This window comes from Anarhichas minor, unplaced genomic scaffold (assembly GCF_050575085.1).
Source record: "Anarhichas minor isolate MPS153535 unplaced genomic scaffold, ASM5057508v1 ptg000027l, whole genome shotgun sequence".
NCBI classification, from domain to species: Eukaryota; Metazoa; Chordata; class Actinopteri; order Perciformes; family Anarhichadidae; genus Anarhichas; species Anarhichas minor.
Window position 1 is genome coordinate 1,317,877 of NW_027466473.1, and position 18,546 is coordinate 1,336,422.

Genomic DNA, 18,546 nt, shown 5'->3' on the forward strand with positions numbered 1-18,546 from the left:
CCTTAGTAACCACTGCACCCCATCTTACACACAATTTATGTATCTACTTGCCAAACACAAAGGTATACGAGTATACATTTTTTGTAAATCAATGTTGGCCTCTTGTTATGGAATGTGACGAATCGATAAAGAAACATGACTATTCCTCTCAAGCATCTGTACTTTATAGATTTATAAAGTTTCTGGAGGACTATGGGTGTGATTTCTGGGTATTCCTGGGTTTCTGAAGGCAGAAGTCTCTTCACACAGGTGTAGACCACTATTAGATTAACATATAGCACCCTGTTGACATTTACCACAAGTAATGTCATGCTTTACAAAGGAAGACCCATTGCACATAAAACTATTTAAGTTCACATGTACCCCTGGTACTATACGTTACTATCCAGCATTGCATACAGAACAGTTTTAGATTCATTAGTTAAGGTTATGAGATATTCACTGCTGACCTCTCTGCCTCCCCAAGAGAATAGAGGTGAATGGGGTTTTATTTTTTGAGTCAATGACATTTGTTAAAAAACAAACAGCAACGCCTCTTTCCAGAGAGAGTGTCCTTGTTACTCTGGATCACTGTTGACAGTTACTAGTATCTAAGGTATGTAATGACACAAATACTACATAGAGCATTTAAACTGAGCTAACTGTGTCTGCAGGTACTGGTAATAGCCACCTCAAAACACAGTATACTTAAAAAGAGGACATATCTTAATTACATCTTCAATGGGGAAGAAGAAAGGACAGTGTTTGAGGGGTCACAACCTGGGAGCACTGGGACAAACGTTAAAGTGAGGAGGGTTTAAAAAGTGCATGTGAAGTGGAGGAATGACAGTCAAACAGGTTGGGAGAGGAAAGGGTCAGGTGTGCTCATGGGTCAAAGGCTTGGTGAGGAGGAGTGAACAGACTGTCCGTGATCACATTCACTCAGTGGTGAATAATGCTAAAGCTCAGAGCAGCCACAGGTGCCAATGGCACGAACCTGGTGCAGGAGAGTGGGCCCGACGAGGTGAGCATAGAGCAAGTTCTGATGGGCGAGAAGAGAAAGCAGTTGTTAGTCCCAAAGGTGTTAGAGCCCGGTTAGAGATGGTACCTCCATGAATAAGTGAGGGGGAGCATTCCATGAAACCGATTTCAGAAACATCTCTAAATTAAGACTCTTGATTACAGAAGGCTTCAGATTGAACTGGATGCCAAGTCAAATAGCTTCTCTACTGATCTTGGCCACACTACTGAAGAGTCTCCTATGAGACGGAGCAAAGTCAGTCTGAGCTTTTGGGTCTTCTAAGTCATGTTTGAGAAGCAAAACCAATCTAACACCAAGACCAAGTCTCTTGAGGCTGTTGTTGGCCCCACTTTTGGCTCAGATCTGACTGATGGTCTAAGCATACATCAAGAAATGTTGACTCAAGTGATAAAGCTTTTGACTTTTTGAATGTTGAGAGAAAAGAACCCTGACATGGATACTTTTGAGGCAAACACCCACCACAGCTCTGGGTATAAGGGTCCGGACAGTTTGTGAGTTTGCCACCTCTGAGACATGAGAGGTCTCCGACCACGAGTCACTGCCTCTACAGCCCTCCAGCAGATACTGCTGCTGTTGAACTTAATGAGAGGACGCATGCCACCGGTCAAAAATGGTTGATCCACTTGAATTAGCATGAACATGCCCCGCATGAGTTATTACAATTTACATGCTGCTGCTACAGGACAAAGAAACCACTAACCAGTTTAACACAAGTAGAATGTTATTTGTTGAATGAGATTATATGATTAGAAACTTTTCTAAACTCAGCAAGAAAACTTAAAATTATTTAACATTTGTCTTTGGACATTGAAAAGACCAATGACTGAAAGATTTCAGAATGATTAAAAAAAAAGGTATTTAAAGATGATAGTAAAGTCATGTAATTGTCATTATACTGTCACTAAATAAAAACTGATCCATTGCCACCATTTAACAAACTTTGGAAATGCACAAAGCCAGCTTAAGCACACATCTCTCTTATTTCCAAGACATGTGATGATCATGATGTGAAAACTTTGCACGTAACTTTGTATAAAACCAAAACAGCCGATGGACACTTTAACTGAGATTCAGCTGAGGTGCAGATTGGTGAAGTGACACAACATGAAGGCAGAGCTGCCTGAGAGGCCAATTCAATCCTTTAATACTGACTTATTTATCTTTTCAATTTATGAAAGGATTTTAAAAATAAAATCCCCATGAAGGATGGTTTTCCTGTAAATTTAGGAGAGGCAGAATCCTAAAAGGTACAGTGTGTAGGAATCACATTATATGGTCTTGTATTATTTTACCAAGATTTGTGTACAGTGTTTCCAACAAATCACCATTATTTCAGCCCAACTAGTCATACTTTGCCGGCGTAGTACCTGATGCAGAAGTCCAAGTTGTGAAACGGTGGTGGTTAACGTTGTAACACGTGGTTAACGTTGTGAAATGGTGGAGGTTAACGTAACACGTGGTTAACGTTGTGAAATGGTGGAGGTTAACATAACACGTGGTTAACGTTGTGAAGCGGTGGTGGTTAATGTTGTAACATATGGTTAATGATGTGAAGAGGTGGTGGTTAACATTGTAACATGGTTAACATTGTGAAACCATGGGAGTTAACCTTGTAACATGGTTAACGTTGTGAAACGGTGGTGGTTAACGTTCTAACATAGTTAACGATGTGAAACGGTAGGAGCTAACATTGTAACATGGTTAACGTTGTGAAACAGTGGTGGTTAACGTTGTAACATGGTTAACGTTGTAAAACGGTGGTGGTTAAAGTTGCAACACGTGGTTAGAGTTGTGAAATGGTGGCAGTTAACATTGTAACATGTGGTTAGAGTTGTGAAACGGTGGCAGTTAACATTGTAACATGTGGTTAGAGTTGTGAAACGGTGGCAGTTAACGTAATGTGGTTAGAGTTGTGTAATGGTGGCGGTTAACGTTGTAACGTGGTTAGAGTTGTGAAATGGTGGCGGTTAACGTTGTAACAGCTGTTTGGTTAAGGTAACAAACCCACTTAGTTATGGTTAGAAAAAGAAGAATGGTTTGGCTTAAAATAAGTGCGCTTGTAACGTAAAATAAGCTGTGGACGTAATGTTTGTAGCTTGGCGTCACATGGTGTAAGGTAAAAATTACTCAACTTTTGGTTTCACATGGGACGTAAACGTAACAGTCTTTAGTAAAAGTCATTTTAAAAAGTGCTTGTTTGACCCGTCCACCACAAGTCCCTCACACCCTTAGCGGACTTTTTTTGTTATTTATACTGTGTTTGTTTCTCGGAGCTCTACCAATGACACTGATGGGTTTACATTGGAGTTAGTAGAAAGCCTTGTGCATCCTATACAGACTATAAAGGGTGCCTTGTGCATCGGTATCAGATGCTGAGGGCCAATGCCCAAGCGTCGGTACTTAATGGGCTGGGAGTTTGACAGGGCTAAATAAATAAAGTGTGGTCAATGTTTGTCCCTTTGTCCTCTATCAAAAACATATTTTGTGATTTGAATTATTCTAACACAGTCTTCACCATATTTGAACAGATAATTATGGGATATGCTTTTATTGTGACAGTAAATATATGATAGTAATGTGTAAATGAAGTTATTAATGAAACATAAGTTCAGCCATCACTTGGCCTGATTTAAACCACATCACCCGGTGTGTATTGAGACCGACTTAAGCATTGTCCTGTGTCTGTTCCTGTGTTTGTGCTGACTCACCTTCTGGTCTGTACTGGGCAATGATCGTGACCACCTGTCCAGCTCCCTTCAGTGCTGCTGCTGCTTGTTCATGTGTTGCTCCTCGTAGGTCAATGCCATTTACCTGTGTTAACAACAAGGAACATTCACAGGATAAGTTTGGTGGAATTTCTGTTTCATTAAACTCAGACACTACAATGACCTGTAGCACAAATGAAGACAGCTTAACTTTATACCACACCACTGCAAATACATGGTAACCTTCAATGGAACGACACTTTACAGTAGGTACATGTTTCTTTCTTTTTTTTAATATTCCATTTGAGCCTATGTCTCGTATCTAACAGTGCTAACAGTGCTGAACCAGTGGTGGGCCGTTAGGGCCAGCAAGGCCTTCTCTGCTGGCCTAGACAGAATCACAAAGTCATAGCTATTTTATAATTTAATTATTTTTCATAAATATACTACATGTATTATAATTTTATTTTCTCATTGCACAGCTCCTGTCTTCCTCAGTTGCTCTGCTTCCAGTGCAGCTTGTTTTAAGTAGAGCTTTTATCCAATCAGACTTCACCTCTGTGTCTCTAGGTAAGAAGAGAGGCCCGAGGCCTGCAGACTCACAAGTGAATCCATGTGCAGTTTAAGTGAATGGGGACGATATTGTTGATTGTCATAGTCTTCAACCAATCAGATCTTTAGTTTGACATGTTGGGCGTATTCTTTGACATGCCAGAGCCTGCTAGCTGGCCTAGCCATACGTGATTGGTCAGTGGGCTAGCCAGACATGTTGGGCGGTGACAATCCCAATATCTGCTGCCTCTGTCGAGCGGACATTTTCAGCCCTCAAACGCATTAAAACGTATTCAAGAAATACAACTGGGGAGGCTCGACTGTCTTCACTGGCGTCCATGAATCGAGAAGGACTTCTTACTGGAACTAAAACGCACGGATGTAACGTTACTGTACAACCGTGAGATTAAACTCTTTAACAAAGAAAGGCTCCTCCGCGAATCGCCACCTTAACGTGGTGGAGGAGTTTGAGTGGCTCAGTGATCCTGGGAGCTATGTTGTCCGGGGCATTAGCCCCTGGTAGGGTCTCCCAAGGCAAACAGGTCTCAGGGGAGAGCCCAGACTAAGAGCGGTTCAAAACGACCCCAATGAAAAGCAGCCCACGGACTCAGTCACCTCGCCCGGACCAGGGAAACCGGGGCACCCTCCCGGAGCCAGATCCAGGAGGGGAGCTCGTCGGCGAGCGACTGGTGGCCGGGCCTTCGCCCATGGGGCCCGGTCGGGCTCAGCCCGAATAAACAGCATGGAGCAGCCACCCTGTGGACCCACCACCCGCAGGGATAAGCATCGGGGTCGGGTGCAATGCAGACCAGGCGGCGGGTCAGGCGAGAGGCCTGGGCGAGCCGATCGCCGGTAGCATAGACTAGATCTAGGGACATGGAACGTCACCTCGCTAGCGAGGAAAGAGCCAGAGCTGGTGCAGGAGGTGGAGCGGTACCAGCTAGATATAGTTGGACTCACCTCCACACACAGCGCTGGCTCTGGAACCAAGCCTGGAGAGGGGTTGGACTTTGTCCTTTTCCGGAGTTGCCCAGGGTGAGAGGCGCCGGGCGGGAGTGGGGATACTCACGAGCCCCCGGCTGAGCGCCGCTGTGTTGGAGTTCTCCCCGGAGAACGAGAGGGTCGCCTCCATGCGCCTACGGGTTGCGGAGAGCAAGGCCCTGACTGTGGTTTGTGCTTATGCACCAAACAGCAGTTCAGAGTATCCGGCCTTCTTGGAGTCAGTGGGAGGGGTCCTGGAAAGGGCGCCGCCTACCGACTCCATAGTTCTCCTGGGGGACTTCAACGCTCACGTGGGCAATGATGGAGAAACCTGGCGGGGGGTGATTGGGAGGAACGGCTTGCCCGATCTGAACCCGAATGGTGTTTTGTTATTGGACTTCTGTGCGTGCCATGGTTTGGCCATAACGAACACCATGTTCGAACATAAGGTGGCTCATAAGTGTACCTGGTACCAGAACACCTTAGGCCGGAGATCAATGATCGACTTTGTAATCGTGTCATTTCATTTGCGGCCGTATGTCTTGGACACTCGGGTGAAGAGAGGAGCAGAGCTGTCAACTGATCACCACCTGGTGGTGAGTTGGATCAGATGGCAGGGGAACCGGTTGGAAAGACCCGGCAAGCCCAAACGTGTAGTGAGGGTGAACTGGGAATGTCTGGCGGAGGACCCTGTCCGGGAGGTCTTTAACTCCCATCTCCGGAAGAACTTCTCACACATCCCGAGGGAGGTTGGGGACATGGAATCCGAATGGACCATGTTCAAAGCCTCTATTGTGGACGCGGCCGCTAGGAGCTGAGGCCGGAAGGACATTGGTGCCTGTCGTGGCGGCAACCCGAGAACCCAGTGGTGGACACCGGAGGTGAGGGAAGCCGTCAAGCTGAAGAAGGAGACCTTCAAGGCCTGGTTGGCCCAGGGGTCTCCCGAAGCAGCTGACAGGTACCGGCAGGCCAGAAGGGCTGCAGCTGCGGTGGTCGCGAATGCTAAAACTCGGGCATGGGAGGAGTTCGGGGAGGCCATGGAGAAGGACTTTCGGTTGGCCTCAAGGAGGTTCTGGCAAACCATCCGACGACTCAGGAAGGGAAAGCAGGGCTTACCCCAGGCTGTTCTCAGCAGGGGGGGGAACTGCTGACCCGGACAGGGGACATCGTCGGGCGGTGGAAAGAGCACTTTGAGGAACTCCTAAACCTGACCAACATGTCCTCTGCAGAGGAGGCAGCGCCTGAAGATCTAGGGGGAGGCTCACCCATATCCCTGGCAGAGGCCGCTGAGGTAGTCAAAAAGCTCCTCGGTGGCAAGGCGCCGGGGGTGGATGAGATCCGCCCTGAGATGCTGAAAGCGTTGGACATAGTTGGGCTGTCCTGGCTGACACGCCTCTTCAATGTCACATGGGGGTCGGGATCAGTGCCCATGGACTGGCAGACCGGGGTGGTGGTTCCCATTTTCAAAAAGGGGGACCGGAGAGTGTGCTCGAATTACCGGGGTATCACACTACTCAGCCTCCCGGGGAAGGCTTATGCCAGGGTGCTGGAAAGGAGGCTCCGACCGTTTGTCGAACCTCAGATTCAAGAGGAGCAATGCGGATTCCGTCCCGGCCGTGGAACAGTGGACCAGCTCTTTACCCTCGCAAGACTACTGGAGGGGTTCTGGGAGTTTGCCCAACCAGTCTACATGTGCTTTGTGGACTTGGAGAAGGCTTTCGACCGGGTCCCTCGGGGGTTCTTGTGGGGGGTGCTGCGGGAGTATGGGGTGCCGGACCCATTACAACGGGCGATCCGGTCTCTGTACGACTGCAGTAGGAGCTGTGTCCACATTCTCGACAATAAGTCAGACACGTTCCCGGTGGGTGTTGGCCTCCGCCAGGGCTGCCCTTTGTCTCCGGTCCTGTTCGTGACTTTCATGGACAGGATATCTAGGCGCAGTCGGGGGGTGGAGAACGTCAGGTTCAGGGGTCTCGGGATTGCCTCTCTGCTGTTTGCAGATGATGTGGTCCTGTTAGCCTCCTCGGATCGTGACCTCCAGCATTCACTGGGGCGGTTTGCAGCCGAGTGTGAAGCGGCGGGGACGAGAGTTAGCACCTCCAAATCTGAGGCCATGGTTCTCTGCCGGAAACCGGTGGATTGCTCCCTCCAGGTGGGGACGGAGTGCCTACCTCAAGCGAAGGAGTTCAAGTATCTCGGGGTCTTGTTCACGAGTGAGGGTAAGATGGAGCGGGAGATCGACAGACGGATCGGTGTGGCTGCAGCAGTAAAGCAGGCGCTGCACCGGACCGGATGAGCTTCCTCCGTAGGGTGGCCGGGCTCAGCCTTAGAGATAGGGTAAGGAAAGGTAAGGTAAGGTCATCAGGAGGGAGCTTGGAGTCGAGCCGCTACTCCTTCGCGTCGAAAGGAGTCAGCTGAGGTGATTCGGGCATCTAATTAGGATGCCTCCTGGACGCCTCCCACTGGAGGTTTTCCAGGCACGTCCAACTGGGAAGAGACCCCGGGGAAGACCCAGAACACGCTGGAGGGATTACATCTCCCAGCTGGCCAGGGAACACCTCAGGATCCCCCAGAATGAGCTGGAACATGTTGCCGGTGAGAGGGAAGTCTGGGTCAGCCTGCTTGGCCTGTTGCCACCGCGACCCAACCCCAGATAAGCGGAGGAAAATGGATGGATGGAACAAAGAAAGGAGGATGGACTTTGTCTTTAAATAGTGACATCTCGTCAGTTACAGGTAAAATGTCACCACATCATTCTTCAGTTTATCTTGTTAAACTGTTCATAAATTTAGAGCAGGGGTCTTCAGGCCTATAGATAGATATAGATATATATTATAAAATTGTGTTTTATATTAAATGGGCCTAGTACCATGTATACCTCTTTATTGTGCATTCAATACTAAGCTATTCAAATAATACACAGGTTCATATATTCATGTTTTTATTTTATGTGCAAGGTACAGTGAGGAGGGTGGCCATGCCACTGCCATTTATAAACATACCTTGTCAGCTGATACCAATGCCAATATCAACATTGTCTGTCAATTGCATGATAATCATGCATACAAGATATTCAAAGTGATGTTTTCATTTTAAACATAAATATGAAAAAAAAAATGAGTGATGGCCTATTAGTGCCACTGCCATGCATAAACATACCCGTCATCTTTCATACAATACTGAACAGATTCATTCAAAAAAATAATAATTATTATTACTTTTTTAAATTGTCTAATCAACCAAAAATTCCGGACCCCCTAGGGGCCGCGGACCCCCTGTTGAAGACCTCTGATTTAGAGTGTAGGTACGATAATGACTTCCTAACCGTCTTCTTAGGACGGGGGTCAGTGCCTGTGAAGTGGCGGTTCCCATTTTTAAAAAGGGGAACCAATTATCGGGGTATCACACTGCTCAGCCTCCCAGGGAAAGTTTATTCCAGGGTGCTGAAAAGGAGGCTCCGACCGATTATCAAACCTCAGATCCAGAAGGAGCAATGGGGATTCTGTCCTGTCCGTAGAACAGTAAACCAGCTCTTTACCCTTGCAGGTGTGTTGGAGGCGTCATGGGAGTTTGCCCATCCAGTCCATATGCGTTTTGTGGACTTGGGTAAGGCCTACAACCGTGTCCCTTGGAGAGTCCTGCGGGAATACGGGGTACCTGGGTTGTTGCTACGAGCCATACAGTCCTTGTCAGAATCAAAAAACACAGGACATGATGTTTGTCTGTCCCTTGTGCCAAGGTGGTGAGCACTTCCAGGAAATGAACCTTGTTTTGAGTAGTTGACGATCAACAAGTGGGGGTTTTCCGGCTTGTGTGGGGTGTATCTCGGTCTAGTTTAGATTGTAGAATTTTGGGACAGTTGGGCCCAGAACACATCAGCAGTAATGTTCCCTTGTGTCATTGGGTGTTTCGGCCGTTCAACACTATACACCCTCCCCAAGGGCGGCCAGCTGCAGGATGATCAGCCCTCAGCTTGTGTGCCGTGCCCAACTGTCTCGAAATTGACAACATTGAGGATGGAAGACGCATGAATGGTTAACAAGTGGGGATTCTCAAGTGGGTTATGCTGACATATTTGGAGCCCAGCATGGGTCATTCCGCTTGATGAATGAATCCACTGGCTGCTTCTTTCAGCCATCTCTGAGATTGCCTTGATGGTCTGCCGCAGAGCCTGACCGTGGCTTCCCAGCTCTTTCAACGGTGGTCGAAGAAGCCACAAGTCCTCTGCATCCCACTTCCACTGGACAGTTTTTTGTGTTCCAGCAGCGCGGCTTTGCTTCTGCTGCAAGCTCTGCATAGCGCAGCTTCTTACGTTCATAGGCCTCTTCAAGCGCGTTCTCCCATGGGACTGTGAGCTCTATGATGTAAACAGTCTTCAGTGAAGGGGACCAGAGTACCAGGTCTGGCCTGAGGTTGGTGGAAGCAATCTCTGGAGGAAATGATTAAGTGTCCCGTTTCTCGCTTGGTGGAAGGATGTTTGGGGGCTTTTTGTGTTTCTCAGACAAATGCTGTTGCCTTCAGGGGATTGGCTACTCTCGGGGCAAGGAGTTGGTCGCACACCGCTTGATGTCAATCGCTGATGCCAGGCTCTTGAGGACCTGGTTGTGCCGCCAGGTATATCTGCCTGTGAGGCTGGTCTTGCAGCTTACCATGGGCCCAGGGTGAGAGCTGTGTTTGGATACTGATGGATAGATGGAACCCTCTACTTCCATTGCCCTTGCTCGGACCACAACCAGCTTCAAACTCAAACTTTATTTGCATCTCAACTCCACACCTATAAAGTTAATGTCTGCACGGTTGTGACGGTAGACAGACAGACAGACAGACAGACTGCTGTAGTTCCTCATACAGTCGATTTTGCCCTGATGACTCACACACAGACTCACAAGGTGAAAACAACACGCGTCTGGTAAATAACCATAATAATGCCCATATTCAAATGGCTCAAATGTGATAAACTCATTTTAAGGTCATAATTGTGAGAACTTCAAATATATTCTTGTTGGCAAGTTTATGAATACCTGGACGTTATTTAACATTTACATTTAATTCAGAATACTGTGTTTGGTGAGTTAACATTGCAGAGACACTTGGTGTCATTTCATGTTGATGATCTTCTGATCAGTCTCTGGCCATCTGAATCTGTGTGCAGCCAGTTACATGTCAGCGCTTTACCATTTGTGAAAGAAGCTATTTTTTTAAACACATGAATGCAAATGCTGACTGTGGCATGTTTGTCTCTCAGCGGGAAGACCAGAGTTCACTGTGAGAAGATTCGGAAAAGGATTTAAAGGCTGCAATCACAAATATTTCATCTTGTGGATTTATTAATCAATGGTTTTTTTTCATTTAAAGTGTCAGAAAAGTCAAAATGTGCTAAAATTGATTGAAACTGATTAATGTTCTGTTGATCAACTAATTGAAACGTGATAATCGTTTTCATTTTCGTGGACTCTTTTCGTGGTGTTTCAGAGAGGGGTCACAGATATACGCAGTGTCAAGAACCACCTGGAATTGATACAACCAGTCCTTTTAGTCTACATAACCTTGAATATTGCAGGAAGTATTGGCTTATTGAAATGTAGGCCTTACCCACCTTTATTTAACAGGTCAAAAACTGCTAGTCTACTGTTTGTTTGGATTAAAGCAGTGGTTCTTAAACTGTAGGGCGCGCCCCTCTAGTGGGGCACGGCGGTATTGCAGGTGGGGCGCAGGGGGAAATGCAGAATTTTTTTATTTCAAGAACTTTATTCATACCTGCAAACTTGTCGCTTTTCGGCGAAACCCGCCGTTTTGAATCAAAATATATCATCCACGTGAATTGTGTAGATCCGTAGAGGTTTTTTTTTTGTTGGGGGGGGGGGGGGGGGGGGGGGGGGTCAACTGGCCAGCCAGTGTTTCTCAGATTGGAGTGAGATGAGGAGAAAAGGTGATGTCGTGATCTTCACAATAAAACATCTCTGATGTGACGTGTCGAGTCTTGGCCAATCAGCGTTAAGATGACTACAGCGTCTTCATTTCCCTCCGTTACAGTTTAAGTTCCGTTATGTTCCGTTACCGTTCATACTTGCTGGGTTAAGTTAACGTCCACTGCATGCAGAACTTTGTCGACTGTTAATGTTCGTCATTATCACGATTTAGGAGGAAAAAAACTTAACATGATCAAACATGCAGCCTGCAGCCCCCCCCCCCCCCCCCCCCCCCCCGTGTTCCGGTTCAGTTCACACGGTCACTCATTAACGTTAAACCAGAACACCGGCGGATCTGGTTGCAGGTTGTTTGTTTTAACTCAAAGTAGAATGAGGATGATACTGATGAGATGATGAGGTCAAAGAGCTTCAGTCTGCAGCGCAGCTTGACGCAGGGCTGAGCTGTGAGTGGAGCTGGGCCTGGATAAAGGTGGAGGTGGGCCTGGATAAAGGTGGAGGTGGGCCTGGATAAAGGTGGAGGTCTAAACAGACATGAGTACAGCTTCCCGCTGTCACAGTATTTTAAATACAGTGATAATGTCACGATCAGGCTTTGCCCTGTGTGTTCTGTGTCTGTTTCTTTCTGTAGCTCCTCACTCACCTAATCAGTTCATTCAGTGCACCTGCCAGTCACACTCACCTCATCAGCTCATTACTCTCACCTGTTCACTCTGCCTAGTCACTATTTAAACCCCTGTCTTTCACTCACTCACTGCCAGATCATTGTGTTTGTTTCCTACCTACCCGCCCTTTTTGCTCATCCTGTTCCCGGTTTCCCAGTCTGTCTGCCCTGCCTTGTCCTGCCGGATTTTCCCCCTCGTCTTTTGTCTTGTCCTTGGATTACCTGTTTTTGTTTGTGAGCTATTAAAGACCTTTTTTCCCCTACTCTGACTGTCTGCGCTTGAGTCCTCATCATGCCCCGTGACAGATAAGGCAGGGTATGCTAAATGCAGCCTCTGCTCCAAGGAGATGAACTACAGCAACAGGGGCTCACATGCCCTCTCATCACACTGACACACTGTTCACTGTGATGACCCCAGCCAGTGTACCAACAGTCCCACGTGCAGCTATTATTATTATTATCACAGCTATTATTTGACTTTTAGAATGCTACATTTTAAAGCTCATATTTAAAATAAAATGCTCCTGGTATGTGTGAACATATGGCTGACACATACCTGCAGTCGTTTTGTTTTGCACAGGTTGCACGTTATTGTTGTTTTGAAAAGATATGCAGCGTAAAACTCAGTAAAACTCTTTATTGCCAAATATTTGAACTTGTGTTTAGTCTTTCACAGGTTGCACTTTATTGTTATTATCTTGAAAAGATATTCAGTGCAAAACAGGTTAATTGCAGCCACAATAAGCTATTTTTTGCACAGATTGAACTTTATTTGCATTGTTCTAACAAAGTGATTGCATATTGTATTTGTTTTTGTCTGATGGAGCAATCTGGTTTACTTGAAAGTGATTACAATTTTCTTTATTCTATCATTTGAAAAAGCACAGATGGAGGAGTCAAAATGTTGTTATTTCAATAAAAGTTCAACATGGACCATTTTGTTACAATTTTGTTGGGGTGGTGGGGCATGAACATTTTTCTTCCTCCAAAGTGGGGCGTGACAGAAAAAGTTTGAGAACCACTGGATTAAAGGGTGAAAACCCAAGTAAAAAAGAACTATAATAATAATAATAATAATATTATAATACACTTTATTTATTGAGCGCTTTTCATAATTCTCAGACACTTTACATTAAAATCATCATATAAAAGAAAGCTATACACTAAAATTTTAAAACAAAATATCGGTCACATTAAAAGCAGTTCTGAAAAGGTGGGTTTTGATTTGAATACGGAAAGGTCATCACTATAGTGACGTTTAATAAAGCGAATGTAGCCGGTAATGAAATGTCCCTCCTTGGCTACTGTAGGGCCTTCCTTGTTTCCAATTCGTTTGTTTCACTCTATAAGCCGTACCGATGAGCTGTGTCTTTCCTCTCTGACCCCTGGTGCGACAGGTTGTGCCCGTCACGTGCAATGCTTTGGTAGGCGTTAACTTTAGTTTTGTTAAGTTGAGGCATAGCTGCTGTGGATTTTACCTCTGTTTTATTTACTCTAGGTCCGGCTCCATAGCGACTCTCTGTGGGGGTTGCGCAATAATCAGGCAGGAGAAACGCTGACTGCCACTGCTGTTTGGGTTTGTTTAGTCTTTAGTTCCCTAGCTGTTTTTTGTTAGTGTTAGTTCATTGTGTTACCCTCGGTTAGCCCTTGTGGCGCTCATTGCTTTCCCCCCAAGAAGTTAATAGTAGATTCTTGAAGCTGCCATACGGCACTAACATTGTGTGCTGAACACCTGTTTTCTGTCTGTTTGTACGAGTGCTATAGGGCCGGTGGGAAGCGTGGCCGCCCAGACGGTGGAGGGTTTGGTGATAGAGTTTCTCACCTGTGCTTCGCACCCTCAGAATCGTGTGTTTGGTGGTAGTTTTCTTTGCACTCCCACCACAATTTGTTTCTTTACCCTTTGCTTTGCAGTGTGTGTGTAGGGCACCGGAGTGTGGCAAGTACTCCGTCACAGTACAACTTTCCCTTCTCTGTCTGCGACTACGACCATTCATCCTTTAGCACGCCCCTCTTTTATTGTAATTTGTGTCACAAAGTATATCTGATATATACCTTTTTACTGTTTTCAAACTATTAGATTTAATGGATTTCCTGTCTTTTTAATACCTTGTTTGAAGTGTTAATTGTTGTAATACATTTTGTAATCTTGGGGGAATCTTTTGTCTCAGTCCATCATTTACTGCCACATGTACCATTATAGAGGATCTGTGGGCTTTTAGTTGGTTTGAGTCAGTATTAAAGGGGTCAGTGCACCCTAAAACTTTAAACCAAATCCGGGCCTTGCCCGTGGTCACACATAAGGTTCAATAAATGGGTTCTGAATAGGAAGCCCAGGAATACAATCCAACTTCTAAGGCTATTACCATACCAGTTAACAAGATCAGCAAACAATAAACAGTCTAGTAACTACAGTAACTCAGACACACCACACCTGGTAATATTGGAGAAATACTGCAGGGATGAAAAAAAGACCAGGTTGGCCTAGAAAATGAATCTAGGCCAGTAGGACTATTACAGTCTCTATAAATATGCAGGGAACACAGTTTTTAACTCTTTAAAAGTAGATCTGTACCGGCAGTGAGGGAACCTTGTAGTTTCCAGCTTTGTTCTATTAGTTGAGGTCTTTTTGTGATCACTTCTGACTTTCATCATGTAACAGGTGAGGTTATTGCATATATTTTGTTTATAAGCAGCTTGTATTCTGAGTTAAGAAAGGCTGTTATATTCATTTTCAATCAATAGGCCATACATTTCTACTGTACAACACTTGATCCCAAACTCTAAATCCAGATGGTGACTTATCAATTAATGATCCATGACTTATGATCACAATCCCTTTGGAATATTTTCCAACATGGCTGTGTGTCTTGTATCTACTCACCGATAAGATCTGGTCGCCTCGCCTCAGCTCTCCACTCAGGTCGGCAGGCCCTCCTGCCAGGATGAAGGAGACAAAGATACCCTCTCCGTCTTCACCGCCCACGATGTTGAAGCCCAGGCCCGTGGAGCCTTTGTGGAGCACCACCTTCCTGGGTTCCCTGTACAGACAGTTCAGATAGTACATCAGCTCGGGGGAGTCGTTGGGTTTCAGCATCTTTGGCTCGGGCTGCGACAGAGGTGGACAATAAGTGCGAGGTACGTCGACCAAAGCCTCAGTGATGCTTTGCTCAGGCAACGGAGCTCAAAGACTGCCGGAGCTTCACGGGGGGATGGTGCTCTACTTAGGATCACTTGTCCCCAATTCAGTTGTGACGGAAAAGGAACCTCGTCACATGCTCACACACACTGGCTTGATCACACACACACACACACACACACACACACACACACGCACGCACACACACGCACCTATAGGGCTGACTCAAACACTGACATACTTTAGGCCACAGACTCTCATTTGAAGAAGATTTGGTTCAAGGCAGCCTATACAGCTGATGATATGATGATGTGGTTCATGTTGTTGATGATGCGGATGATGATGGCAACAGTGATTTCTTTGTTGACATATATGCTGCTGACGAAGACATGTGTTATGATGGCAGAGAAGTTGATCCTTTATTTAACATGTCTGGTGTGTATTAGTACTATATGGCCATACTCCGCCAGTATTCATTCTGTCTGACTTGAATTTATTTTTCAGACGTTATTGCTGCTGTGCTTTTGAACACTGTGGAAGTGTGAGTTAGACACCAGTGACTACTGTTGTTGGACTAGTCCACTTGTTTTCAGGAGCCCTCTCCTTCCTCTTATTGTAGTGTCTATCTATATTCCTTCATGTATGTTATATTGCTTAATGTAAAACCAGTTGCCCTTCAGGGACAAAAATAAAGTTGATATGAAAATGTACACGGAGAGATGATGCAGAGTGAAACCCATTGTCTAAAGACAGTAGTTATTCCCCTGTGTTGTCAAATAGCAATGGTATCGAGCACACTAAACACTGAAATCAAACTATTTCCTCATGAATGAACGTCATCATGATTGTAAGCAGCACACTGTCACCTGCTGGTGAATACACAAACTACTGAAGCATGAAGAAGCAAAGCCACATCATTGGGAGCAGAACCAATCATGTGTCCTCATGTTTCAGTACCCCCATTTAGTGTCTGTCCCTGTCAACAAGCCAGCCTCCTATCAGCATCGTTTGACGATACATCAGTTTCTGGCTTTAACAAAAACTTGGCGGTTATAACTTGACCAAAGAGCCAAACCACATCATGTTTTTGCTAAACTGCAAAACATTTTTATTTGCGAAATCACCCTCTCTATAAATCCAGTCACAGTGAAACCAGTCACCAGCCACAGGCTGATTTGCATGAGTTCAGGCATTTCTAAGGGAGAACAATCTTCCCTCTGCCATTTTCAACCATTTTTGCAACCCTGCAGGTTTTATGAGAAAAACCTTTGCAAAGCAATGTTGATGCCCTACAGACTGAATTGACAGTTAGTCTAAGTTATCCATAGATAAGAGCCTGCAGAACGCTGCTGTGGAACAGATGAAGGACTCATTCATGCAAAGAGCAGAGGAGAGAATAGTTCTCAAACCACAATGTCTGTGAACAGTCAATGATCCTTCATTAGAAAACAAGCACTCTGGGACTGACGCGTTGCTGTTATTAGAGCTGCATGGTTCACATGAGACACTGAATCAACCCCCTACGGCAAATGCATGAATAATCATGGGACAATATTAACTATAGGTTACAATAAGTTAATGACATTTGAAAAACAGCAGTTAACTTTGGTGGTTCAACTTCATCTTGTCCCTAACATTTCATTGTCGGAAAAAATATCTCTGTACTGTATCAGAGACACCTTAATGTATGAAGATTGTTCATCTAAGGAACAGAGCCAGGATCAAACTGGATGACACCAGGATGAGGGTACTAATTAATTCAGGTGGTTTTGCATGGAAAATGTTAAACTAAACTCTTGCATTTATAAGAAAAAGGGTTGTGAGAAGCACAGCAAGGTGGAACAAAACCAAAATTTTTTTAAATCTAAAATGAATTGGTAGAGCTACAGTGTCTCATGATGAAACAAACTCTCGAGACATAAGCTGTGTGTTACAACCTGCCAAAATGAAATCTCCACATGAGCAGAACCTCTGCTGCTGCTTTGTTCAGTTTGGAGGGTTGAAGACAAGTCAAATTACTTTTACTTATATTAACATTATTATTTTAGCGCAAAATTACACCCTTTACAAACATCATCCCTAGATTCTCCGTTCAGATAACAGTCTTTCTTCTATTACGGGGGTCGTTTGTAGCCACAGTGTTTATAAAAAAAAGAATCCTTGTTTCAAATGGAAAGTGACAGAGGAACTGTAAAAGTAAGACATTTGTATTCTCCAATTGCAGACAGCATCATTGTTGTCTTTCAGCAGCACGTGGCAAACAGACGTGTGTCACTGCTTCTTTTCTATGAATTTAGAAATCCAAGGAACCAATCATCTCTGTCAGCCGGCAGAGGATTCACATTCACACCAGATGGTAAAGATAAGCTACCGTGTTAATAGAACTAAAATGACTATTCATAACATGTGCGTACTGTACTACTACTTCACCAGTAAAAAGTACGTTTTGTTTGATTGATACAGGCAGAGCAGTAACAAATATGTTTGGACATGGCAGGCAGCAACATGGCCCTACACACATATTTACTAAAATATACGAAGGTATATGTATACACACAAAAGCATTATTTTACTGTAAAACCAACAGATTTTGGTGAATGTATGTATCGATACAGAGAGGTGGTATGAGGTTTAAGATCGAGGTTGAAAGAATTAAGTTAGTTAAAGTTTGTACCTAACGAACCAGGTCACTCGTCACTTTGGCAGCATGCACATTTATTACCGATCCAATCCATGACTTTACATTTCCATTTGGCTAACATGGTCACCTCACTCACATCTCTTCCTTCCATCTTAGCTCCACCAATCAGTAAAGCGAGACAGAGCCGTGAGGATTTCCTCTCTCACTCTACTGAGGCGATGGCAATACTCACATAGCATCTCATCGGTCATATGATGTTTACTAATGGCAACGGTTTTAAAGAAAAAACACCTGAAGTCTTATGAGCGCCACCCCAACACGGTGAGAGATCAGAGAAATGACACCAATAGATGACTAAAATCTGTTGATTACTGTAAGAACAGAACGGAAACGAGGGAGCAATGAAATCAGCTAGATATCTATGATCTTTTTGTGAAAGGCTGCAGGTAGAGTAAGTCTGTTAGTCTACGTTTCAGGCTCAGGCTGTTTGATTTGAAGTATCGATTGTGTGTTAAACAATATATTGTGCACTTGTGACAGAAAATTACAGAAAATTGTCGAAGCCAAACTGTGATAAAAAACAATTTTGGAAATTAACAAAGTACATTTACTCAAGAACTGTGCCTAAGAACAATTTTGAGGTGCTTGTACTTGTTATTCTCTGCTACTTAAATACTTCTACTCCACTACGATTCAAAAGGCATTACCTTTATCTGATAACTTTAGTTACGTTGCAGTGTCAGATTATTAACACAACATGTAATCAACAAATAAACTATGATGTAATATCATAGGTTAAGATACGATGAGATGCATGTTTTCTCCCTGGGGGGACTTTACAAACTAGCTAGCAGTTTATAAAGTCATTAAAATGAGCTCCAACGTTACCAGCTGCAACATTGATTATAATCCAATTATA

General features: G+C 44.8%; 1 protein-coding gene across 2 annotated transcripts in view; it reads right to left on the reverse strand.

Annotated features, from left to right (window-relative positions):
* The window catches only part of dlg2 (discs, large homolog 2 (Drosophila)), a 284,548-nt gene that overhangs the window by 14,954 nt on the left and 251,048 nt on the right, over positions 1-18,546 (reverse strand). Inside the window, exons 20-22 of one of the 2 annotated variants that reach the window (XM_076101603.1) lie at positions 14,732-14,888; positions 3,730-3,832; positions 977-1,021 (exon numbers count right to left, since the gene is read on the reverse strand). In XM_076101603.1, coding sequence (XP_075957718.1) covers positions 977-1,021; positions 3,730-3,832; positions 14,732-14,888 — 305 coding nt within the window. The remainder of the gene's footprint in view (positions 1-976; positions 1,022-3,729; positions 3,833-14,731; positions 14,889-18,546) is intronic. The other variant, XM_076101604.1, reaches the window with a different exon arrangement.